Here is a 26,705-nt window from a genome sequence, read left to right as displayed (position 1 = left end):
GCTGATGTCATCACCGCCTCCCAGCATCCCTGGCACAGCAGCACCGCCATTTCCCCTATTTTCAGACTGACCGACTGGCGGGCGGACGGACTGACGGCGGGCCGCTGGAGCATCCCGCACCCATCCTCCTGTTTATACATCTTTCCCGGTGCTCCTCCCTCCTGCTGTCTCCCACTCTCCTCTCATTGACGCACCGCTGCGTTTCAACGCTCCAGCGCAGGCAGACTCACCTCTCGACTTCCCCCGGCGGATTCTCCATGTATGGATGCGCCCAAAGAGGGGATGTTGTAGGCTGACCAAAGACAGAGAAAGGCAAAAAAACATACAGGCTGCTGAGGAGAATCGAGAAGGAGGCACCGGAGAGGATCCTGGCGCTGTTGTGAATGGGCAGAGGATTCACCCTCTGCGGTCGTCGCGTCTGAGCTGCTGAGGTAAGATACGGCTCCTCCGCTCCGTGATGAGATGTTTTTCACGGCACAGCATCGGTGCCAAAGGGTGTCACGCCTCGAGGAGGACAGTCTGTGTCTGTGTTTGTGATTTTCAGGCCTTTTGTACATGTTAGACAGGTAAATACGGACGATGCGTCAGGGGCTTTTAATGTTTGATGTCTCTGCTGTCAATAATTGTCCATCCATCTTTCGAGAAATTTACACCCCCGGTCCCCCAGATCAATTAGATAAAAGCCCTAAATGCAATTAAAGCTTTTATGATGTGTGCTGACCTCCTTTCTGACGCAGTGTTTGGTGATTTGATTTCTGTGCCGTACATGTTTACGCGGCCTGTTTTTGAGGTGCGGCAGGCAAAGGAAGATGGAGGAGACAATATTTACATGGCTTAGGATATAAATATTAACAGTCTTTACCGCAGATGTCATGTCAGATTTGTGTCCTTGCCTCATTTATTCTGGGTAGAGAATAAGTTTTAATAAAGATGTCCAAGAGGAATTGTATTTTTCATCGGCTGAGGTTGGGAAGATGGATGTTATGTGCGCTGCGCAGTGCTGAAGCAAACATACCGTTATAAAATCATCATGCATGATCGTTAACACAGAAAAAAGATAGAAGACAACTAAACAGATGCCAACAAAACCAGCAAATTATTCTAAAAAAGCAGCAACAACAACAGCACAGCAAAAAATTGAAGTAGCCCATAAGCAGGAATGTGTTTTTTTGTTTTGGTGTGAAGCAGTGAGGAGATGCAGTTTATCACAAGGCCTCAGCAAAGAGTAAGCAGCCATTTTACTGTATAATAACAGGAATGCTGATGATCTTCCTGCCAAGAGATGGTCCATCATTTACTCAGCGTGATTCAGGAGCTGCGAGTCTTTGCCTGAAGCCAAACTGACTGTAATTATTGGGCCTGAAAATGGAGAATGGGTCAGCTGTTTGAGCCCCTCAAGGCCCTGTTTTAAATATTTAGCAACAACAAGCCATTCATAACTGAAATTATCACTGTTAATTTGATATAATATAGATATTCAGCCTTATTCTATATATGGCATAAAGATGTAATGATAAGGTGCTTCATATACAGTGCAAAACAAAAACATCTGTCAGGCCTGTCCTGTATTAAATCCTTCTCATCATCTACCTGTGCAGGTGCCAGACGTGTGTCTGTGTAGCCACACAGATCTTCAGCTCCTTCGCTTGCTCCCACACCCACCTGTAACATGGCGGGGGCTTCAGTGAAAGTGGCAGTGAGGGTCCGACCCTTCAACTCCAGAGAGATGGCGAAGGATAGCAAGTGCATCATTCAGATGTCAGGAAACACCACAAGTGAGTATGAATCCAGATGTTTCCTCAGAAATGATTTGACTTGATTGGACTACTGTTTTCTGATGGTATGGCTGTAAAAGATAAATTAATTGATGGATGAAGATGTGAATAAATGTTACATATTGTGTTGAGAGATTATGTGGATCCTGCTTTGCACATTTTGACCAGCACACTTTGTTTTTACTGTAATGGGAGCAAAAGAGGTGCACATTGATTGCTGTCATGGCACCTAAACTCTGAAATGGTCTGCCTGAGGAGCTCAAACTAACCAAATCATTTTCTTCTTTTAAATCACTTCTTAAAACGTATTTTTATGTCTTTTATGCTTGCCGTCTGCTTGACAGGTTTCTGCCTTTTTATTTGTGTATCTCTGCTTTTTGTTGTTTGCTGGGTGTAAATCACTTTGTAACAGTGGTTACAAAAGTGCTATATACATAAACTGTATTATTATTATTGTGATAAAATTTCAGTAAATATATTTAATATTTCTCCTAATTCATTTAAAACCACAATATCTAGTATTTGAACATTTTTAAGTTTGCTGCCCCTAGTGGTCGTATCAAAGAAGACATTGACTCAGTGATGCTGGACTAAAATGGACTAAAAGCAGCAAAACCTTATACCTTAAGAATAATTTGAAAGACACTAAAATCACAGAAAAATATAAACAAAGAGACTTAAAATAAAATGCACATTTGGATGACTGAATCAGGAAATGTGATATGATACATGTAAACATGCAATGAACCATACATACTGTATATAATGTGTAAAATACTGCAGTGATGTGTTGCTTCCTTTTTTAAGGATTGCAGTGATACGATTCTTTGTCTTTACTCCCAATAAGGGATTATTGATTATTGGAAACAGATAACAGAAACCATTTTATCATTCGGATTGTAAAAAAGATGATTGGGATTTTTTCTGTTGTCGATTCTTAAACTTAAATTGATCTGTAATAGATTCTGAAAATGACAATTGTTGACAAGTTCTCCAGTGAGGTGATTTTTCAGTCTGCTAACCTGAATCACAACATGTTCATATAAATAATTGATACACGGCTGTAAGGTCGTGTATGAGATGATGGCTGTATGTATGGTCGACCTGTTTATGACTCATGATTTTAGAGTGTGAAACACAGAGGTGAAAAGCTGTTCTGATGCAGGTTTGATCATATTCCTGTGACCTACATTGAGGCAAGTTTAGCATTTCGCCTCAGCTATTTGTCTCTCAGGCAGCTTTGCCCTCCAGCAACCAGAGAGTGGGCAGGGAGGCACGCAGCATCTTGGCAGCTAAGGAATGAAACAAAAGCTTCAGTCAAGCCTGGCGACTGAAGCCTGTCAGTGTGTGTAGGATGTAGCGACCGCTGCAGCTCTGTTCTCTCATCATAGGAGCTGCAGGGACCAACAAGGCCTCCTTGTTCTGGTTGAACCCAGACACAGAGTCAGCTGATACAAGTGAAGGAGAAAGGGACGAGTATTTCAGCCCGTTGTGCCTGTCGGTGTTTTTAATGATCTCATTAGAGCCAAAGATGCAAACTTTCATTATTTCAACTCATTACCTTCATTGACTCTGAATGTGAGTGCTCACAGCTTCCAACGCTGATTGTCTTCAGATATTTTTCTGCATTATGGTCACACTATGTCGTTCAGCTTGAGTGCCTGTTCTGTCAGGCTTTCCAGAAACATCAGCAGGACGTTGCTGCTGCTATGTTGAACTTTTCCACAGGAGGAGATGCAGTGGATTCAATTTACAGCTAAAAGCGACTGCTAATGCTCAGTTCTTGTTTCATTTTCCACATGCGCTACACCCTCCTCTCTTTAAAAAGGATGAGTGGTGCATTTAAAATTGCTGCTATTGATACTAACTGTAATATAGTCTGTCCTCTCTCTGTGTTGATGACGTTTTGTACCATTTTTATGGTGGTACATTGCTTTATAGATACCGACAAACAAACTGAGCTGTAGGACAGGCTTTAGTTTAGTCATACTGATTATAGATATGTTTGTATCTTGACCACTTGTCCACCAGGATGCCTGAACTTTGTGGATAAGTTCTTTAGAAATAATCACATAAAATAATTTTAGATAATCAAGATGACAAGACACAGCTTGATTGAACTGATCATGATGGAACATTTTTTTAAAATGTGGTCATTTAAATTGGATGTGTGTGTGTGTGTGTGTGTGTGCGTGTGTGTGTGTGTGTGTTAGGACATGGTAATGGCTTGGTCGAGGAGTGAGGAGACAAATTGTGTGAGAGAGCCTGTTTGTGTTGAAAGATGTTTTCACATTTTCACTCCTTGGCATCCTCCACCTAATGGAGAGCTAACAGTGAGGAAACTAGAATCAAATCATGTACATTAGAGTGTCTGAGTGTGAATATTATCATTTTGACGCCTTTAACTTGCACTTATCTGTTTTTCTCTGTTTTAGCAATCCTGAACCCCAAACAGCCGAAAGAAAACAAGAGTTTCAACTTTGACTTTTCGTACTGGTCACACACCACGGTGAGTTTCACTGCATCATTCAGTTTTTACTGCTTTTAGCAACTAAATACATGTACTATTAGTCAGGTTAGTAATTCTCAACCATAACTGAGGAGAAATGCTGATCTGATTTGTTTTTATTCAACTACATGGTGTAAAAATGTGTTTGCTTGAGCACCCAATGTGTTTTTGATGTCCAAACTTTTTTTTGGGTCAGTTTATTTCAGTTAAATTATTTAAAAATGATGACTTTCTGTCTCTCCCAACTTTTTTTTTTTTGTACTTCCACTCCGTTCCCTCCATATCTGCAGCCTGAGGACATCAACTATGCGACCCAGATGCAGGTGTACAAGGACATCGGCGAGGAGATGCTGCTTCATGCCTTTGAAGGCTACAATGTGTGCATATTTGCATACGGACAGACAGGAGCAGGCAAAAGCTACACTATGATGGGACGACAGGAGAAGGACCAGCAGGGGATCATACCTCTGGTAATATAGGATAGAGTGTCAACTGACAACCAAACACATGACTTTAAAAGCAATTGAACTCATCAATGAATACAATAAACTAGACAGTGAAGTTATAGAAAATAGATATCTATAAACTAAGACAAAAGATTTTGCATTTTAGTGTAATCCAAATACATTTTGACCACAACAATCTGTTTTTATGTTTTCTAGCTTTGTGAGGACCTTTTCACCAAGATCAGTGACAGCAATATTGATAACAGCATGTCTTATTCTGTGGAGGTGAGTGAAACATTACATTGGCAGTCTTTCTCTAGCAGATGGTGCTGCAGTGAACAGATATTACAGAAGGCCAACAAATAACTTCTAAAAATCTTTTATGACTGATAAAAAATATATATAATTCATATAAGATACTTATAATCTTTAAAAAATTAGATAATCACCTCTTGCCCTCCTCCAGGTGAGCTACATGGAAATCTACTGCGAGCGCGTGCGTGACCTGCTGAACCCCAAGAACAAAGGGAACCTGCGTGTCAGAGAGCACCCTCTGATGGGACCCTACGTCGAGGATTTGTCCAAACTAGCCGTCACATCCTACAATGACATCCAGGATCTGATGGACTCTGGAAACAAGGCCAGGTAACAGAGCGAGACTGAACGTTAATGACGGACTCCTCTCATGATCAATAGATAGATTATAAATTATGGATGGATAGAGCAGATAATGATAGATGGACATAATATTTTTGATCAGCATTGTGCACCTAAAGCAGAATTTTTTTTTTCAGGACTGTGGCTGCTACCAACATGAACGAGACCAGCAGCCGCTCCCATGCTGTCTTTAACATCATCTTCACACAGAAGAAACATGATGCGGATACGGACAACACATCAGAAAAGGTTCAGACACCAAACTCAGCTCAACAAATCAATAAGAAAAGTAGTTTACCTTGTTGCAGTGCCGCCGCTGTAAGAGAGATGTTACGAGGCAGAAATGATTTTACAGCTTTTATGACCTGAGTGGAGGCCATCTGTGGTGTATTGATTGATAACCAGCACTTTACCGCTAGTCCTCCGAGTGCAGTTTCAGGTGAAATGTGTTAGCTGTGGTGGGTGTTTATTATTTTTCATACGGAGCAATTTTTTTTTGAAAATACTGTATTATCACAGGTCAGCAAGATCAGTCTGGTGGACTTGGCTGGCAGTGAAAGAGCCGACTCAACTGGAGCTAAAGGAACCAGACTGAAGGTGAGCGGAGACGGTTGTTTTTGAGTGTTTGTGGTATTTCTGCATACAGGGGAGAGAGGAATATATTTTTAAAGTGATTCTTTTTAAGGAATATTTCAATGCTTCACATGACTGACGTTTATTTCTTTGTAATGCAGGAAGGAGCAAACATCAACAAATCTCTGACCACACTGGGGAAAGTTATTTCTGGTCTAGCTGAACTGGTGAGTTGTCATCAAAAATAAACTGCTGCCAATTCTTATTTCCTGTTGTTCAAATAACAAATGTCAGCATTTTTCTTTCACCCTGACAGGACTCAGCACCAAACAAGGTTTGTAAAACAATCTATCACATATCTGAAACAGCAAATAGGATTAATTCAATATTGTTTCCGAGGCGATTCGCAAATAACTTTCATTATTTTTGTCTACAGAACAAGAAAAAGAAGAAGGTGGAGAGTTTCATTCCATACAGAGATTCAGTTCTGACTTGGCTACTGAGGGAGAACTTAGGTCTGTAATACAAGAAATATAATAAACCTTTGTTTAAACCAAGATCAAGTCCTTTTCCGCAACAATTTACGCATTGTTTAATCTTCTGTTTTTAGGAGGAAACTCTCGTACAGCCATGGTGGCTGCACTCAGCCCTGCTGACATTAACTATGATGAAACCCTCAGTACCCTCCGGTGAGAAAAATGTCAATGACCTCTCTTTTTAAAGATCATTAAATATGAGGTTTCTCGAGGGGAGGGAACATCATTTTGAAGTTAATGCCACATTTACACCAAAGGTTCAACATGTAGATAAGATGAGCTCATTAGAATTGGGAGCATTTTTCTGCATTAATTTACATATTATTGAGGAAAATGGGCAATATGTGGCACAGTGGACTCTTTCCAGTCTTTGCAATGACTGTGTGGCATCTTATCAAATGCATACAACATTGTTTCTGTACTATTCTCTTCTCAGATGTGGAGTTTACAGTCTTGTCTTTAATCTGTCACTGTATGGAGAGACAGAGGATTGCTTTCAATTGTTTCTTAACCTCCGTGGCTTCCGTCCCTGCAGGTACGCTGATCGTGCCAAACAGATCCGCTGTAACGCTGTGATCAACGAGGACCCCAACAACCGCCTGGTGCGTGAGCTGAAAGAGGAGGTGGCTCGCCTCAAAGACCTGCTGTACGCTCAGGGCCTGGGAGACATCATAGAGAGTGAGTGAAACATAGAAGATGCTCATATATAAAAGCAAACACACAATTACACAGACAAACCTGCATTGAGACCTGCTTTTGTACAGGTTTGTTTTTCTCTCTGTACATTCGGGAAAGAGGATGGTAGTAAAACTTGAAGTGTGGGTGTCTCTCACACACAGTCTCTTCTCTCCTCTGTCCTATCAGCGTATCGCTGCCCCGGCCCGGTCATCACTGGTTTGAAATGTGTGTATAACTCTTGCAAGCCTGCGCTTTGCAAACTAATAGAAATGAATCCTGAGCTGGCCTTCCTCCTGCACCACACCAGAGACCTGACTAACAAGCCCAAGAGACTATATGTCAAGTCAAACAAAACATAGATTAAATAGAAAATATATTATAATTATTTAGAGCAACACTAAAATCATGACGTTGTTGCTGTAATGCATTACTTCTTCTCAGGAATTCTGCAAAATGGCCTCCTTTTTCTTCCCATTAGTTCTGGTTTCCATGTTTTCTCTCTCTTTTTTTAATTACAAAAGCTTAACATCCAAATAATTTCATTGTTATAACACAGTTTTAAATTGGTTTGGAATCTTGCAACTCGTTAAAAATCTGTTCTGCTCGACTCTTTGTTTCTGTTCTGTATTGCACAAAAAGATTCAAAGCCAGGGTTGGCATAAAGCATGCAATGTTTTACTTTGCTTTACTAGTGATCATGGAAGAAAGGACTGACTGGGAGGACGCCATTTTAGATTGCTGAGAAGCTCTTTTCTCTGCATCCTGGTTCTCTGTGTGTGGGGTTAATTGAAGCTGAGTCAGAAGCTAAGTAGCCTGCACTGCCAGGAGCCATGCAACCAAAAGCTAAACATCTCACAGACATGACATGAGGACATGCCCCAAATCAAAAAAAACCTCAGCCTGTAATTGGTCTATATGCATTGTAGTGATGTATATATTTTCAGTTTTCTTTCTCATAACCATGCTTGCGAGCTTGTCGAGTATGTCTGTGTAGTCTGAGAAAAAAAGCGTCTCCTTGGCATTTTGTTTAAGTTGCTCTTTTCTCTCTGTTTGCGATGGCTCTGCTTCTTTGATCCATTATTTGAGCTTTCTCTCCTTTTTTTGTACTCCTCCCTGTCGTTCCCCCATTTTGTTTCCTTTTTTTATCCGTTTCTCTGCGTGTACCTCACAATCCCCCGATGTCTCTCCTCAATTACCCGGCGTCTGCTCCTACCTTCCGTCTGTCCTTCCTCCCCTCTTTCTCTCTTGCTCTCTTCCACACGACACCTCTCTCTCTGGCAGACCTGTGCGATTACAAGAACTTTGTGAACAATCGCCAGGCTGTCAATCAAGGGGGTGATCTCTCCACAGTGACCAATGCCATGACGGGAATGAGCCCCTCCCCCTCGCTCTCGGTCCTGTCCAGCCGCGCCGGGTCCATCAACAACCTCCATGATCGCATCTTCAGCCCAGCCAGTGAAGAGGCCATTGAGAGGCTCAAGGTAGGAGAGATGTAGAGATGTGAAATGTTCACTGTGGCGAGGTAGAGTTCTGGATATGTTAGTGAAACAAAATAAAGGTGAGTGGGGATGAAAGTTGATAAATGTGGTGGGAGCGGTCCTTGTAAGTAAGAGAATGAGCAAAGTGTCTGTATTTGACCAACAGGAAACAGAGAAAATCATCGCAGAGCTCAATGAGACCTGGGAAGAGAAGCTGCGACGCACTGAGGCGATTCGTATGGAGAGGTCAGTCAAAAATATTCATGCATGGTTTTACAGCATTTAGATTTAGATGTAAGACTTGACCTCTACTCTCATTCTCGCAACCTCCTCATGTACATAGCAATAGGGATGCTCAGTTCTTATTTTATTATATTGTGTATTATTATATTTAACCATTTAACAACCTGACTTTTGGGTAAGTCAACCCAAATGAAGACAAATGGACTGTTTTTGACTCTTAGACTCTTACAATAAATTTAGTTTTTCAAGGTTTTATTACATTGTTGGACTGCAGGACTGCTTTGAAGATTTTAAGGCTTCAGTTGTCTACCCTGCCGTGCATTGTACCTGGATTATTTTCATGACAGTGTTCTTTTTGGAAATGACTGAAAAGATTATTCTATGTCTTATCTGTTGATACATGCAGTACATGTTCATATTCGTGTAACTTTTCATAGTACTAGCAGTCCATCAATAGTCTATACAGTGTTATGTTATCATTCCATGAGGTCAAAATCATCTCACTTCACATTTTCAAATCCTGCTTTTTTACAGCTCTGACCTTAATATTGTCTGTATGAACACACGTTATGATGCTAACTGTGTGACTGTTTCTGCAGAGAGGCCCTGCTGGCTGAGATGGGTGTTGCCATGAGAGAAGATGGAGGCACCGTTGGTGTCTTCTCCCCGAAAAAGGTAAGATGCTGATTGCTGTTGCACGTACTTAAACCATTCAAACACCTCATTAAAAGATATACAACACTTGCCAGCTCTCCAAACTGACACAAATACTCAGCCATGTTCATCATAATTTACCCTTTTAGACTCCTCATCTGGTGAACCTGAACGAGGACCCGCTGATGTCAGAGTGTCTGCTGTATTACATCAAAGATGGCCTCACCAAGTAAGTTTTTCAAAGTGTTCAGTTTTAAGATTCACTTCAGATACTGTGTGTCTGTGTTTCAAGGGATTTGTCTCAATTTAATTACCTTATCTTCTGTCAGGGTTGGCCGTGAAAATGCCAAGACTCGCCAAGACATTGTTCTCAGCGGCCATTTTATCAAAGATGAACACTGCACCTTCAGCAGCACCACAGGTCCTCAGGGAGAAGGTAAAAGCTGGCTGCTTTTTCTGTGACTTAGCATGTGAAATTAAAATGTTTAATAAATATACTAAAGTTTAAAATATATTAAAAATCAAACCCAGCATCTGTTTATATTATATATTTAATTTGTAACGGTTTTATAAATCTTTTGTGGAACAGGCTGTGTCATCCTGGAGCCATGTGAAGGGTCAGAGACGTACGTCAACGGAAAGAAAGTGACTACGCCCATCGTCCTGCGGTCTGGTATGTGTGCAGCTTTTATAAAAAAGGTGGAAAACAAAGCAATTGTGCCTAGAAGAATAAACAGAGAACTGTATTGGGAGATGACAATGTTGGAACAAGTGCAAATGCTACCAAAGAATTTCAGTCATCTTGGAAAACATAAAAAAATGTCAGTAATTAAATCATAAATGTATCATAATAAAGATGTAATCTGTAATTAATGTCATCTTTTATGTCCTCCTTAAGGCTGTGTAACATCATGATACGATAAGACATTTTTACTTTTATGTTTTCTTAGGGAACCGCATCATCATGGGTAAGAGCCATGTGTTTCGCTTCAACGACCCGGAGCAGGCTCGGCTGGAGCGGGAGAGGACGCCGTGCGCCGAGACTCCGGTGGAGCCCGTCGACTGGGCGTTTGCACAGAGAGAGCTGCTGGAGAAACAAGGCATCGACATGAAGCAAGAGATGGAGCAGAGGTGTGTGACTGACGACATAAAAATAATGAGGATGATCGATGTTATTGTAATACTTTATTTGTAGTTTGGACTCTGTTTTGAAGATTACTGTTATAATTAGTATCATTATTGTTGTTATTAGCATAATATGTTGCTACTGACTAGGATTAAGTCTTGTTGAATCCCTTTCAGGCTTCAGGAGCTTGAGGATCAGTACCGCAAAGAAAGAGAAGAAGCCAGTAACCTGCTAGAACAGCAGAGGCTGGTGAGTTAATGCTCCATTTGATATCATCAGATTCAAAAACATGTCATTCCAGTCTTGACATTGATATATTGTTCCATTAAAGGTGCCCTAATCCTGATCTGGATTATATGTTTTCTTTAAGGACTATGAGAGTAAACTGGAGGCTCTTCAGAAGCAGGTGGATTCTCGGTATCTGGAGTCACCTGAGGAGGAAGAGGAACCTGAAGAGGAAGGTGATACTGTGACATTTAACTGTTTCTGACTTATCAAGCATTCATCTTTTGTATTTAACAAAGCTACAACTAGATTATATTCGCAATTATACAATTTATTTTTCTGATTATGACCAGTGAGGGATCTGATCACTTGAAACACATCTTCTTTACTCTAGGTTTCATTTCTTTCAGGAGTCCAAATGAACATTGAAACAGGTTTTTCTTGCTGTCATCATCCAAATTAGTCAAATCAATTCAATATCCTTTAAAGCAGTGGCAGCTGGTGACTCAAAAAAATGGGGAGGACAGGAGGATAACCAACATGGAATCTTACAACAAACCGCATCAAACTATATCATTGTCCCACCTGATGAAATCGGAGGGGTGGGGGGCAATTTTATATGCCAATAAAACAATTTGCTTGAGTGGTGTAAAGGCTGCTTCTTTAAAGACATTTAGCATATACATAATGTCTCTAAACAAAAAAGTGCTCATTTTAGCCATGGAGTGGATCAAATGTGTCATTTTACCAACAAAGTGAATTCAAATTTATAGTACTGTTCTATTGTGACAACAAATTTATGTTCTTGTCAAAAACAGACAACATATCACATCATTTACACGTGTTTCCTATATATTTTCAGATCAGTGCTGAATACTAGAAAGATTGAACACTAAAAACATTCACAGATATAAAAGTATAGGTTCACATCAGAAAGTATTAATGCATGTATCAAATACATGACTTACACACTCTGATCTATGTGCATGACATACAAAATATAGTCTACAAAGCCGACATGTTAACACTAGGGGTGTTAAGATGAACACAAAACTCACGGTTTCAGATCGTATCATGGATTTGAGTCACGGATCAGATCATTACTAGGATCAGCGAAAAAAAGGGGGGAAATTCACACAACAGCCACACAGAGAGACATTTAACCATCAGAGATTAAATTAGCGATCAAAGAGACAGAGAGAGAGAAGCTGTTATCTGACATCTTCTTCTTTCTTTCATGGAGATGAAGTATTCATGTCATAACGTCCATTTGTGACTGTTGGTCATCTTGTTTGTTAGTTAACAGTCTGATATCATTAACAACAATGACAAACAAGCTAATTCTCCTGGTTGTTTCTCTGGTTGCGTCTCTCTCCAGCCTCCCCGGCAGCGTCCTGCTGCTGCTGCACTGCACAATCCAGATAATTTCTCCCATTAGCTTAACAACAGTCCTTAACAGTCCTTCCATGGATGTATAAAGAGTCCTTCAGGCTGCTACAACAAGCCAGCCGTTGCATTGGCTAACACAAGGAGCTATCTACTGCTGCTACTCTGCCTTACAGTGGAGGGAATTGAAGATGAAATCTGGAAACTATCATCGGACCAACTCGATGTCAATATTGCATTCTGGTTGTTGATTGGTAAGGGAGGACAGCCTCCCTTGGAGCGTCATTTTATGTGGCATGGCCAATCACAGATCAGCATGAAAAAAAAAAGAAATACATTGAGTCCAAAGTAAGAGATCCCGCCCTGCGGAGGACAGCAGGCACCCATCCTCCTCTGTCCCCCCCCCACTCCACCTCCACCAATTGCACCCCCTGTTTTGCACCTGTTTTAACTGTTATATGGAAACCTGACTGTTGTTTTAAGACAAACTTGAAAAATTGTGAACTTATCCTTTAAGTCGATATTGACTTCCACTTAACAGCTTTATTTGATCCTGTTTTATTCACATATCGTCTGTCCTGCCTGTCAGTGCCGTGGACCAAGCGAGAGACCGAGCTGGCTCTGTGGGCTTTCAGAAAATGGCGTTTCTACCAGTTCACCTCGCTCAGGGATCTGCTTTGGGGCAATGCCATCTTCCTCAAGGAGGCCAATGCTATCAGTGTGGAGCTGAAGAAGAAGGTGGGAAAACATAAAAATATGAATGCATTTCTAACAGATTTTATTTCCTTTTAGACTTAATTAAAAGAAACAGAAGACACATTTTTCTAACTAAATCTAGATCTAGTTCAATGCACTTTGCTCATTTGACTGACTAAAATCTGGCTTGTTTTACCTCAGCGTCAGCCCACTCCAAAATCATTGCACTAGTTAAGAGTAATAATTTTTAAAGTCAAATTTATTTAAATGTGATGCCAGTTCATAAAGAGTTTTTGCTCTTCAGTCTAGACTGGAAGCAGAGTGCAGAATATGAAGTGTCTGCTGGTAGCTGTCGACCGTTGTGAATTTAATTGGATTTGCATCAGTGCGAGTCTCTGGAAAAGTCATTGATTGTCTAGACTCACCACAGTGGTTTATTTCCGTGAGTCATCGCAGTCTAATGCACAGTGCTCTATATCGAGTGTAGTCCAGTTAGTAAATAGGGATATAAATATGATGAGATATTATTTTGACTGTTAATACTTATTTTGACTAGTAATACTATATCAGGCCACTTCTTTGAAGGATTAGGAATTAATTTTCGCATGCTGTCAGATGTATTCTAAAGATTTCCAAACAACATGTTACTGCTGTTGTTAAAATAATAATTAATAATAATTAAGAATAGTAGAATCCTAACTTGATATTGCAGATATGATACAGTGGGACATTAAACAAGCACTTACTGATGTTTTGAGTTGTTTTCATCCACAGGTACAGTTCCAGTTTGTCCTGTTGACAGACACTCTGTACTCTCCACTGCCTCCTGATCTGCTGCCTCCCAGCGTGGCCAAAGAGAGGGAAAGACGACCTTTCCCTCGGACCATCGTAGCTGTCGAAGTACAGGATCAAAAGAACGGAGCCACACATTACTGGACTCTGGAGAAACTCAGGTACTTTGGTTTTGTCATTAAGAAAGTGGATTTGTGGATTAAAGCTGATTGTCAAGGTTCTAGTTGTTTGTCCATAAAAACATTTCATATCTCATATTCTTATCATACATTGCTGGTTATAAAATATTGATACCTATAAGATAAAAAGTACAAATATAGATACAGTACTTGCAAAATAAACATAGCCAGACTAAACTCCTATGGGGCCCCGGGGCAAAAGTTTGTTATTGGGCCCCTATTGACCCTTACTATACATGGTAGTATTTTAGAGCTGAAATGATTAGATGATTGGCAGAAAATTAAGTAAGTAATCGAGTAATCGTTTAAGCAAAAATGCCAAAAAATTCACTGGAACCAGCTTCTCAAATGTTTCCTAATGTTTCTAGTTTTCCATGATAGTAAACTCAACATATTTGGGTTTTTGACTGTTGGTCAGACAAAAAAGTAATATGAATATGTTAACTTCAGCTTGTAATCCAGCCTGGAAAAAAAAATATAATCCACAAAGCTTTACAGAAATACTACAATTCATGTTGTCCTGTTTATATACAGATTAAAAATAATCCATGAAAGCGTGCTCCTGTTTGTCCTTCACACCCCACAGCAACCTTTCTGTCTACTACCAGATACTTTTATTTTAATTTTTTTAATATATTCTTGTAGCTACTACTACTAACTTGTTTTTTATTTCAGCTCTGCCTTTGTCTCCTGTTTTGTTCTGAGCAAATACTGCTCAAGCAGGCCCTCAGGATGTTTGTTCTTTTTATACTGCCCCCTGCAGGCAGAGGCTGGACCTGATGAGAGAAATGTATGACCGCGCTGCTGAGCTCCCCAGCAGCGCTGTGGAGGACTGCGACCACGCCCTGACCGGAGGCGACCCCTTCTACGACCGCTTCCCCTGGTTCCGTCTGGTCGGCAGGTCGGTCACCAGCAGACACTTTTTCCCTCCTGCAGCCAAAATTAATTTGAATCCTGCTCTTTTATTGCTCAATAAAGGCTCAGTTAAAGTGAAAAAGCCTCATCTCTCCCCTCCCTCCTTCTCCTCAGGGCTTTTGTGTACCTGAGTAACCTGCTGTACCCGGTGCCCCTGGTACATCGCGTGGCCATCGTCAGTGAGAAGGGAGAGGTGAAGGGCTTCCTCAGGGTGGCTGTGCAGGCCATCTCAGGTGAGGTTAAAAATAAAATTTAAAACATTGTAGTGTTTGTTCAAGAATGTCTTTTCTGAAAAGAGACTTCAGGCTGTTTTTTGAGGTTGTTTTGTATTTGAAAATGATTGATGACAACATCTCGTTCTCTGTTTTGTCTCTCTTCAGCTGATGAAGAGGCCCCTGATTATGGTTCTGGTGTGAGGCAGTCAGGCACTGCCAAGATCTCATTTGAAGACAAACAGTTTGAGAAGGTGCTCATATATAGTGATTTGTTTTGGTATTTTCTGACTGCTTTCTTCATGGAAGTTACAGATAATGTAAATTGTCATTGAAACACAATTGCAGAGGTAAAAAGATGACAGTCAGAATATGAATTTGATCTTTTAGAAGGACTTGTGACTTGGTTCTACATTATATACATAACTTAGATGCAACTTTTTCCTGCACTTGAATGTTAATGCAGGGTTAAGCTCTTGATTTCATGTCTAGTTCCAGACCGAGACGTGTCCTGGTGGTCTCCCCCACTCCAACACCTCCCAGGAGGAGCTGCGAATTGTTGAGGGAGAAGGACAGAACACGGAGATAGGAATCTCTGCAGATGAAGTCAACAACAACACCTGTGAAGGTGAGGGGGACCGGGAATTATACTATGTGTTAAAATTCTTTATGATCTGTCCCTCTATGCAAAGCCACTTCAAATTAGGTCTTAATTTCATAAGAAATCATCTAAAAAAACGTCCTCTGTCCTGTGTAGCCACCCAGGAGCCTCCCCAGAGCCCAGTGAAGAGTTTAGGTCTGGGTCTGGATCTTCCTCTGGACCTCTCTCCAGAGAAGGCTCTGTCCCACCTGAAGATTGGCAGCACCTTCACCTTCAGAGTCACCGTCTTACAGGCCTCCAGCATCTCAGCCGAGTACGCCGACATCTTCTGCCAGTTCAAGTGAGTGAGCAGCAACACTGGAGCACTGCGTGTCTTGACCACAGTCTGACACACTGATCCCGTCTGTTCAGTATTAATGTGCAGTATACGCCATAAATGCTGTCGGTTTCATCCCTGTCTTTTTCACCAATGTCACTCTATGCTGTGAACCCAACCCAAAAACCCATAATCTTGACACATTATACACCAGAAAGAGTCCTCACTAGTTTACAGTTTAATGACTGCAATAAAATTACAAACTACATTTATATTTTCAGTGTTCAGATGTTTACTGATCTTAAATGTTTATGATTTGGTCACCTTGAGCTTTTCAGGTGACATAAAGTGCTTTTTTTTTCAGCTTCATCCACCGCCATGATGAAGCTTTCTCCACTGAGCCTCTGAAGAACACCGGCAGAGGACCACCGCTGGGCTTCTACCATGTACAAAATGTAAGAATTGAACAACACATTCAGTCCGATTTATCAGTTAATATTACTGATTTCTACATACACATCTGTTACCACCGTATTTTTAAATATCGCTAATGACTGTGATAACGCTGTTTCTATGTCACATTGGTTAGTTATGAACTAGTTGTCAACATGTTGTCTGAAGGTTTGGATGATTCTCTTCTGTTAGATCACGGTGGAGGTGACCAAGTCTTTTGTTGAGTACATCAAGACTCAGCCCATCGTCTTCGAGGTGTTTGGCCACTATCAGAAACAGCCTTTCCCTCCTCTCTGCAAAGACCTGATCAGGTCAGAAGCACTTTCAATCAGCTAATGGTTAACTATGAGTATATATTTTTAGATGGAAAGAAAGTTTCTTGACGTTTGGTGTCTTCATCTTTTAGTCCACTGAGACCTACCAGGAGGCAGTTCCCCAGAGTGATGCCCTTGTCCAAACCAGGTTAGCAGCAGAGCCGAAAAGTACATAAAACATCATGAGCATCATCATATGTGATATATTCCGTTGTGTATAAAGTTTATGACTCCTAAAAGTCATAAAACCTAAAGTTAATCAATATACAATATATTAAATGCAGAAAAGCAAGCTGATCCTCAGATTGAGAAGCTGGAACAATCTTGTATTTTCCCTTGAAAAATTACTCAGATCTGTCATCCATTAATGTCAGGATCAGCCAGTCAGTCGACTCATCATTTCAGCATCAGTTCAAATGGTCCTTGCTTAAGATGAATGATTGAATCATTTGATATTCTGTTCAGCTCAGTTCAGTCTGATATACACTGTTCCAGTCTGTCACACATTAATCTGTTCTCTGTTCGTTCTCTCAGTGCCGGCCACCAAGCTCAGCACTCTGACTCGTTCCACCGCAGGACCTTGTCACGCCAAATACGACCTCATGGTCTTCTTTGAGATCTGCGAGCTGGAAGCAAACGGAGAGTGAGTCGCATCTTTATGGATTGTGTTGCAGTAGATCACATACACAAAAAATACCCTTTTAATACAAACTGTTTAGGGCAGTTCATATCAGCTACAAGGTGAAGTTTTCACTTTTAATGTGCTGATTATTTTCTTGTCTCTAGCTACATCCCTGCTGTTGTTGACCACAGAGGTGGGATGCCCTGCCACGGCACATTCCTCTTGCATCAGGTCTGACCACATCTCACATAATGACCGTCATGTGTCCTAATTACGTATTCAAAGACTCTCTTTTCAATATCGTAAACTAAAATATATACAGTATATTTAAAATTTCTTCAAAATTGTAGTGCTAAAGCATAAAGCGTGAAAAAAAATTACAACCAAACTAAAGCAAAACCAAGCTGTTGTTCTCCTTGATGATGTGTATTCAGCCTGTCTTCACCACCAACAAACTAGTCGACTTTCTGCCTTTTCTGGACTCCACAGGGCATTCAGAGGAGGATCACAGTTACCATCGCTCATGAAACAGGAAATTATATTGAATGGAAAGAGGTTAAGGAGCTGGTTATTGGTGAGTAATGAGAAAACGTCAAAAGCATCTTTAGTCTGTCAGATTTTAGTGGCAGGAAATCGGAAATCAAAAACCAAACCAATCTCATCATGACTCGTTTGACCTCAGGTCGCATTCGAAACACCCCTGAGGCTGATGAGACCATCATAGACCCCAACATCCTTTCTCTCAACATCCTGTCCTCCGGATATTTCTGGCCAAAACATGATGACAAGTATGCATTTTAGGCAGATTTATAATTAATTGATTTCTAAAATGTTATTGTTTTCTCTCTCTATATTTACCTCTTGACATATTTTAGCTCATCAATAATATTTTCCTCTTTTCATTTGTTTACAAACTTCTATTATCTAAACAGATTAGATGCTTTGTTTGGTATTTTTTTAACATTGCTTCAACATGTCTTTTATAATCTAATATAATTTTGCTTCAATGCACTTTTTAAGTTTGCATGGATCAATTTAGTTTGCTGAGTTTAAACTTTTAACATTTACAGTTAAAAGTTTCTAACTCGTGTCCTGTTTCTCTTTATTCTTCATTAATGGCAGCGTCTCCTTGGGAGTTGATCATAGGTATAATGACAATCTTTTTTTTTTTTTTATCCTTTCAATTTGTTTCTGCTAACAAAATGTCAGTTTTGCTCACAGGCTTTTCATGAGGTTCACACTTTTCTTCTTTCAACGATATGCAGATGATAGATGATAACGTTTATTTTTCTCATGCCAGAACTTTCTACCGATTCGAGGCAGCATGGGACAGCTCCATGCACAACTCTCTCCTTCTGAACAGAGTTACTCCTTATGGGGAGAAGATCTACATCACCCTCTCTGCTTATCTAGAGGTACTAGATTTTTTTGTGTGGACTTCTTAAAAAACATCCTGTCAATGATCAAAATGAACATTTATTTAAAACTGAAAGCAGTTTGTAACTAGGCACTTTGCTTTACCCTTATGGATTATAATTTGTTAATGTTCTATATATTTTAACTAGATGGAGAACTGCACTCAGCCGACAGTGATCACCAAAGATTTCTGCATGGTGTTTTACTCCCGTGACACGAAGCTGCCGGCCTCCCGCTCTATCAGAAACCTCTTCAGCACTGGTTGCCTCAGGCCCTCTGAGAGGTACAGATTAATGGATTCATACAGTCTGAATCTTACACTGATTCTTGATTAGAAGACTAAAATGTATTTTTTTGTTAAATTGCTAGTTGAACCAGTTACTTCCCCCTCAAATGCAAATTTTGTCCCTTTCCTTCTCAGTAACCGTGTCACCGGAGTCTATGAGGTGACTCTCTGCCATGTGGCGGACAATGGAAGTCCAGGTTAGATCAGGTTAATCAATAAAAACAATCAGAAACAAAGTAGGTTTTGTTTTTTTATGATTAAAAAACGTGGATTGTTTTCATCCTCTCCTCCAGGCATGCAGCGTCGTCGTAGGCGCGTGCTGGACACCTCGGTGGCGTACGTCAGAGGAGAGGAGAACTTGGCTGGATGGAGGCCTCGCAGCGACAGCCTCATCCTTGACCACCAGTGGGAGCTGGAGAAACTCAGCTTACTGCAGGAGGTGAGTTTTTAGATCGAAGGAGGTCGTAAGATAGCTGACACCTAGAAAAGATAAGTTTGGGTTTGACTAGCCTCACAAATGCGTTAAACCAGGTATGACTCTGCAACTGTGTGTCCTAATATCAATTTACTTTATGTAGAAACAAAATTTTGTAAATACTCTTGTAAATCATCTTCTGTACGACCTACTTGAAATGTCGCTTGTCCCATTAAACACCTTGTAAGTCTTTCCAGACCACAACCAGTGAAGTAAAATTTACGTCTGCTTGTGTTTTAGGTGGAGAAGACCAGGCACTACCTGCTGCTGAGGGAGAAGCTGGAGGCGACCCTGCAGGCAGGACAGGACGCGCTCTACAAGAGCGGCGGCGACATCAGCAACTTTGCAAAGAGTCCCATCCTCAGTCACAGTCCTGGCAGCAGCCCAGCCCCTGACAGCCCCAACCAGAGGCAGAGGGAGCTGGCTGCAAAGGTGACTCCTTGTCTTTGACGCTTCCACAAGTTCTTAATTTCACAGCTTTCGTCTTAACTTATCTGTCATTTTAAGCTTTTCTTTCAGCATTGTTTAAAAAAAGCCTTTCTGTTTTTCACTCTTCTTGCTTCCAGTGTCTGCGTCTGCTGATGCACACCTTCAACAGGGAGTACAGCCAGGTGAGCAGCAGTGCCAGTGAGAGCAAGGTGAGCCCCAGCCTAGGCCCTCTAACCCGGCCCGTTAATTCTTCTGAACCTTTAGAGCTATTTAACCATAACAAAGTAATGAAGCCCTGCACTCCACCTACTCTCTGCCACTGCATCCATTCATTGTTATTTTATTTATTCACAACGGATTCCTGTCTGTCTTTTAACATTTTCACTACCTGATTTTTATTATCTTCACCTTATATGTTCTACCTTTTTAACTACTCAGCAGACCCGAGTTAAACAGTTTTTATCAGGGTATCTGCAGATCTTTAAAAGCACTGAATTCAGGTCCCTCAAAAATAGCTCTTAGAAAGTATTTAAAAAGTCTTAAATTTTGAATATATTTTCTTGCCTGCCGTAGACAGTAATGTTAATATAGGGCTGTCAGGAGACATCTATAAATTAAAAGTGGGATTGTTTTAACAGTGGTTTGTGAAGAAGTCAAGAAGCTGTTTAATCATTTTTTGGGGAGTTTCAGTTAGCACCATTAGACCTGCAGCAAACACTGTCAGTACTGCTAGCTACAGTGGCTAGGAAGCTCATTCAATCATAATGGACAAGTAAGGCTTGCTAGCTTAAATTAATTGATTATTTTTGTTATTGGTTAATGCCTCCATTAATTTTCTGCCACTTATCTGGGTCCAGGTCATGGTAATTGATTAATGATATTATTAGGAATTATTGCTATGTACAGCTGTGAGATACTGACAAAAATATGATATATATTTAAGTAACTCTATGTATTTAATAAATAATCGTAGGACTTATTGTCCCTACTGGTTTTCCATTATTCTTTTCACGGTGCGACAGTAAAAAATTACATTCTATCATTAAAATGGTCTTAAAAAGTCTGAATTTGAATTTGGTCAACAGTGTTGAACCCCTGATTCACAAATAAATCTTTACACAAATAATATTAAGTTTGTTTGAACCAGCTTGACGAGATATTATGGATAGAATGTTTTTAATTTTTGGTTAATGTTTGGCTCAGGCCTGCCGCTTAATTCTGGCTTCCAAAACTCATGCATCCATATTTTATCCCCTGAAATAATTTAGCTACTCCTCCTTCCTTACCTGACCACATCCCTCTGTAGAGACTGCAAGGCTTCTGCTAACCTGATGTTACTCCTGCATGTCCTCTTTAACATGTTAACCAGCAAGGGGCTCTTAGACATAATGAGGAATTGTGTTACGATGGTACAGAGATGGTTCTACTGTATAGAAAATGACAAATTGTCTGATTGAGGTGTTCTCTGAATGCATGTCTGTGTTGTTCGTGCTTAATCGTTTGCTGGTATGTTTTGTCTGTGTATGTATTTGTCCTTCTTGTCTTGTGTGTGCTTCTACGTGCATGATTTGTTGTGAATGTGTTTCTCTGTGTGTGTCTGTGTGTGTGTTTGTTTTAGCTCTCTGAGATGTCTGCATCGCTAATGAGAGAGTCATCGTCTTCTGGACTGAGCACGCTCACTCCGTCCTCCACCTGCCCCTCACTGGTCGAAGGACACTATGACATTAGGTATGCAACTACTGTACATACTGTTACTCCTCACAGTATCAGTTTAAAACAGTCAGCTGGTCTGTCAAGTTTCGGAATAAATAAAGATATCTTGTATTGTCAAGAACATTTGGCATCAGTTATAATCTGTGACTAGACACAAATATACTGCAACATAACTTCCATTTGCTTATATTTACTAGAAAAAACAATGTTGTTGCCCCTGTCAAGATTTTTTCAAGATGCCCTCATACTGTAGGTGTTTAGAAATGCAAATATTTCGAATATGGTTTTTATGAATTTGATGCAGGCTGAATTACTTTTGAGTGGTGTCAAACAAAACAGGAGAAGCTGGCAGTGGTGCAAGATGTATTCAAATTCTTTATGTAAGTAAAACTAGCAGCACCACAGTGCCAAAATAATTCACAATTCATCAAATTATTTCTTAAGTAAAACTACCGAACAAAATATACTTAAAGTACTACTTAAAGTATCAAAAGTAAAAGAACTCATTGCACAAGTTGGCCCCTTTCACACTGTTTTATAATTATCTCTATCATATTATTGGATAGTTATTGCTGATATGTTAAAATGTAAGCAGCAATCAGTGTGGAGCTGATCAACTACTTGTCTATATTACTGGGTAGTTTAATCCTTGACAGTATTATTGTTGTCAAATAAATGTAGCAGAGTAGAAGTGAAAGTAGCATAAAATGGAAATACTTAAAATACAAGTACCTCAAAATTGTACTTGAGTATATAATGTTCTTATTCTCGGTTAGTTAATTGTCGGTAACTTGCCTTACCTGATTCACAAAATAATGTACATTATGGCCTTAAATGCACAATAGACGTACAGAAGTACAAAATCTCTACTTTATATGTGATAAATCACTACTTAAAGTAGTATCATTAATTTCTAGACATTCTGAATTGAAAAAAGGGTGGCAGGTGAACAGGCCCAGTACGTTCGTATATTCTTGTCACAATAAAAACTTGTTGTTAATGTTGTGTAGACACACTGATCCCAGTTCAGGAGCATCCACACCAGATCTGGACCCATACAGCCCAGTGGACAGAAAGAAAGCTCTCAGAGGATGCACTTTTGTTCCTGACATACAGGAGATTCGCGTCAGGTCAGGCTGCTCATCACAACACTCATTACTTCACTGACTGATGATTACTTGTACTAATTCACTTTAGATAAAGGCTTTAGTTAATTTTACCCTTTTCATCTTGTATCCATAATTAAACAAAGACGGTGGACGGGTTTTATTAGTTGCTGTCTCACATCACTTTTCTTATTATGGTTTGCAGCCCCATTGTATCAAAGAAGGGCTACCTGCACTTCCTGGAGCCCCACACCAGCGGCTGGGTAAAGCGCTACGTGGTAGTGCGCAGGCCCTACGTCTACCTGTACCGCAGCGAGAGGGACAGTGTCGAGAGAGCCATCATCAACCTGTCCTCTGCAAAGGTGGAATACAGTGAAGACAAACAGACCTTACTGCGGGTACGACCCAGTCTCAGTTCAATATTAAAACTCTTCTGAATAAGTAAATAAACATGAACCCAATGAACCAGAATGAACTTACAGTAAGTAACCTTAGAGTATTTCATGTCTTTAGACTCCCAACACGTTTGCTGTGTGCACTGAGCATCGCGGGATACTGCTTCAGGCCACCAATGATAAAGAGATGCATGACTGGCTGTACGCTTTTAATCCTCTGTTAGCCGGCACCATTAGGTGAGTGGTTGAAACAGTGTGTAATAAAGAGGGACAATTCAAGCTAAAATATCATGTAAAACTGTTAAAAAAGGCATGATGAGCCCATCTATGTTGGTCTCTTACATTTAAAATTTAACTTTTTTGGTTTCCATAGTGTTATAATGTTTTCCTAGAAAGAAACTGAATATTGTAAATTATTAGAAAGGTCCCTGGTCTGCTGTTTCTGTGTAATTTGATACTAATTATTTGGAAAATGGAGACAGTGATTAATTTATTTCCAATGAATCAATTAGCATAATACAGAGCAGTGTCTTCCTGTGACTCCTCATCACATGTTATAGCCTTGGTGTGGACAAGAGATGTGATTTTTCATATAGGATTGTTTCATTTGAAGGAGAGGTGAAATTATCGAGTATTTCACAAGAACAAGGAAAAATCACAAAAAAACATTAGTTCGTCAGCAGGCCAGCTGAAGATCCAAAAATGAATTTGTCCACAGACAAGAAAGGCATTAATCAAACATGGCCAATAAACCGTGCAGCATATAAATATATTTAAATGGATCTCAGTCAATTTTCACAGTCATTAAGATTTTAGTAGTACTTTCTCTAGAAATTTCTCTGTAAATCAACAACTGCTTCTCAACACAATGAACTAAACTCAAATAATAGTCTCAGAATATTGTCTCTATTTTCTCTATATTTAGTACCAATTTACACAAGTTTTTTTTCCCAGGAAACTTCCCAGGAAATCATTTGGAAATTATGTAACTTTTCCTTTGATTTCCTCAGATCAAAGCTCTCCCGGAGAAAGTCGGTCCAGTCCATGCAGTCGGTCCCGTCTGCTCAGAGGATGTGAGAGGTGGAAAACAATGAACAAACAAAACAATACAATCTAAAAGCTCCACTCATCATCCTGCTCTACTGAACATAGGCCACATAAACAAACTTATACATAAACCATTTAAATAACTTCCTGTATGATGACCGTCCCAGTCCCAAACATCACTCGATCGCTCATCCTGAAACCCAACAAAGCTGTCCTTTTCTCTTTTTGCAGTTGCTCTCAGTAGCTCCCTCGAACCCTGCATGGTGTGATCCCTCCTGACCTTTAGATGAAAACATTGAGACAAACTAACGACCCAAACCAGCTGATTAATTTACCTCTGCTGGACATTGGGACTAGTTCAGATTAGTTTTAGGTTTTCATGTACATGTAGAGCTGTAACCTGTTTGGCTACAAGTTCCTGTGTAAAAAAAGATAGATGTAAACAACTGTTTACTTTGTGATCGGCCCCTCGTTTATTCATCTTCACTGAAAAAAAGTCCCAGCTGTAAACCAACCATCATGTATTTCTAATTAATGCCATCATGTGCGGGGGGAAATGAAAACATCTCGAGCAAAAGTGTGTTAAGTGCAGGGATGACAGCACCACATACATCCTTCATATACTGTACATTACCTTAGGTTGGAATGGCTTGGTGCTCTATAGCATATAGAGTATTTGTTTCCCTGCAGAAGTTTCAGATAGCAAACAGGTAGATTGCTGTTGCTTGTCATTTAAAACACTGAAGTAGCATGAGGGATTTGTTAGGACAAAAGGGTAAGTTGTTGTTTCTGTGTCAGTTTTTTAAAAGTTGTTTAACTGGATCTTTGAATACTGAGTCTGTTGGCTAGACTGAGGCAAAATAATACAGGAGAGATAATGTCCTTGCCTTGTTTTGGGCATGTGCTTTCTTTTCTTTTCTTTTTTTTTGCATAATCCCTCGTGCATATTACCATAAAGGATAATAATATTTATTGTTGCTCTTGTATGTTCTCTGCACTGTTATTTATTTGTGATGGGACCACTGACCAGTTTTGTTGCATTGCACTTTATTGTCTTTATTGAGTTAATGTCTTGTATCATTTACTCAGTTGTTTTGACCAAAGTGATGTTTTCTAGTTTTAACTGTTGCAAAACATTTTCCACTGTGCAGTTGTATTAGCTGACATTTTCTGAGAAGAATAGGATTTTAAAAGAATAGTTCGTCATTTTTGGAAATACTATTATTCGCTTTCTTGCTCAAAGTTAGAGGAGAGGATTGATACTAAGGTGAATATGAAGCTGGAGCTAGCAGCTAGTTAGCTTAGCTTAGCATAAAGAATGGAAACAGGGAGAAACAGCTAGCCTGGGTTTGTCCAAAAACAACACAATCCACCTACCAAGACCTCTAAAGCTCACCAATTAACACGTTTATTAAAAAACAAAATGTAAGAATGAGAAGTTGCAATTTTACAGGGTTATGTGCTGAAGTATTTCTTGGCCAGGTGCAGATTCCAGACTGTCCCAATCTTTATGCTAAGCTAAGCTAACCAGCTGCTGGCTCCAGCTTCAGTTGATCTTCTCATCTACCTCATGGCAAGAAAGCAAATAACAACTATTCCTTTAAACTAATCAATATGCCTAAATTGACCGAAGATATTTTATATGGTAAATACACCAGGAGGACAACTGTACTGTATGTGGTTGCTAATTTTTATCAAATAAGCACTTATTCTGTCTGTTATGGGCCAGCAGAGTTGCTACATTAAATAAGTTAGTTAGACTATTTAAGTCTCCTCTTGTAGCTAAATAGAAAGGACAATGTTGTAATTGACAATGGACCTGTAATCTGTTGAGGGCAGTTGCTTTGAGTGGGCAAGTGTGTTGTCCATGCACCAGCTAGTGCCTCCCTTTCTGCACCTCTTTTCCTTCTGTCTTTCATTTATCATTGTCTGTGATGTCAACACAGAAATTAGTTACATGTGTCTAAGATGAAGCTTTTATGTAGAGTAATAGTAGATGCTATGGATCTTTTTTATATTGATGATCAATGTCAATGTTTTGGAGAGTGAATATTATCAATGATGCTCTATAGTATGTTGGTATAGCCTGTAACAGTACAGTACAGCACTACTGTACCATTGACTGTAAATGTTGCATTTAAAAGCCAATTCCCCTCTTAGCTTTTGTACTGTAGCTGCTAGATATTTGACAGTCTGATGCTGGTGTCAGAACCTAGTACAGTATGATCAGCTTGGTGTTGTTATGACTTTTATGTCCAATGATGGTTTCTAGTTGCTTTTGTCTGTCTGCAATGTGCCAAGATGACTCCAAACTTCAGTCTTAAAATTATCAGTGGAACGTGAGTTTAACCCAAAAATCTTTATCTTGTCAGTGCTAGAATTACAATTTCATGTTTGTATTATATTAGTTTCTGTCCATTCTTGAAAGGAACACCTTCTTCTTCTTTTTTTT

At 39.9% G+C, this 26,705-nt stretch overlaps 1 protein-coding gene across 2 annotated transcripts; it reads left to right on the top strand.

The window, feature by feature from the left end:
* Nucleotides 1–81: 81 nt before the first annotated feature.
* Nucleotides 82–25,585, top strand: kif1ab (kinesin family member 1Ab). Of its 2 annotated transcripts, XM_042429055.1 has the most exons (48): nucleotides 82–431; nucleotides 1,599–1,775; nucleotides 4,211–4,284; nucleotides 4,575–4,754; nucleotides 4,947–5,015; nucleotides 5,197–5,375; nucleotides 5,525–5,636; nucleotides 5,907–5,984; nucleotides 6,122–6,187; nucleotides 6,277–6,294; nucleotides 6,397–6,475; nucleotides 6,571–6,649; nucleotides 7,032–7,174; nucleotides 8,525–8,655; nucleotides 8,819–8,898; nucleotides 9,495–9,570; nucleotides 9,699–9,778; nucleotides 9,879–9,985; nucleotides 10,139–10,222; nucleotides 10,500–10,680; nucleotides 10,852–10,924; nucleotides 11,046–11,136; nucleotides 12,876–13,024; nucleotides 13,757–13,935; nucleotides 14,717–14,854; nucleotides 14,983–15,101; nucleotides 15,249–15,334; nucleotides 15,573–15,708; nucleotides 15,838–16,021; nucleotides 16,362–16,452; nucleotides 16,643–16,761; nucleotides 16,857–16,912; nucleotides 17,299–17,407; nucleotides 17,551–17,617; nucleotides 17,876–17,960; nucleotides 18,069–18,174; nucleotides 18,509–18,532; nucleotides 18,687–18,801; nucleotides 18,952–19,085; nucleotides 19,224–19,285; nucleotides 19,382–19,527; nucleotides 19,804–19,995; nucleotides 20,130–20,201; nucleotides 21,611–21,720; nucleotides 22,716–22,835; nucleotides 23,017–23,209; nucleotides 23,325–23,443; nucleotides 24,217–25,585. In XM_042429055.1, exons 2-48 carry the CDS (start codon nucleotides 1,670–1,672, stop codon nucleotides 24,281–24,283), a joined length of 5,064 nt encoding a protein of 1,687 aa, XP_042284989.1. In that variant the 5' UTR covers nucleotides 82–431; nucleotides 1,599–1,669; the 3' UTR covers nucleotides 24,284–25,585. The 2 variants fall into 2 exon arrangements, with proteins under 2 accessions (XP_042284989.1, XP_042284990.1); XM_042429056.1 differs by lacking the exon at nucleotides 18,509–18,532.
* The last annotated feature ends 1,120 nt before the right edge of the window (nucleotides 25,586–26,705 follow it).

The sequence above is a fragment of the Thunnus maccoyii genome, chromosome 12 (genome assembly GCF_910596095.1).
Source record: "Thunnus maccoyii chromosome 12, fThuMac1.1, whole genome shotgun sequence".
Lineage (NCBI taxonomy): Eukaryota > Metazoa > Chordata > Actinopteri > Scombriformes > Scombridae > Thunnus > Thunnus maccoyii.
This window is presented reverse-complemented; position numbering and strand designations above follow the sequence as displayed.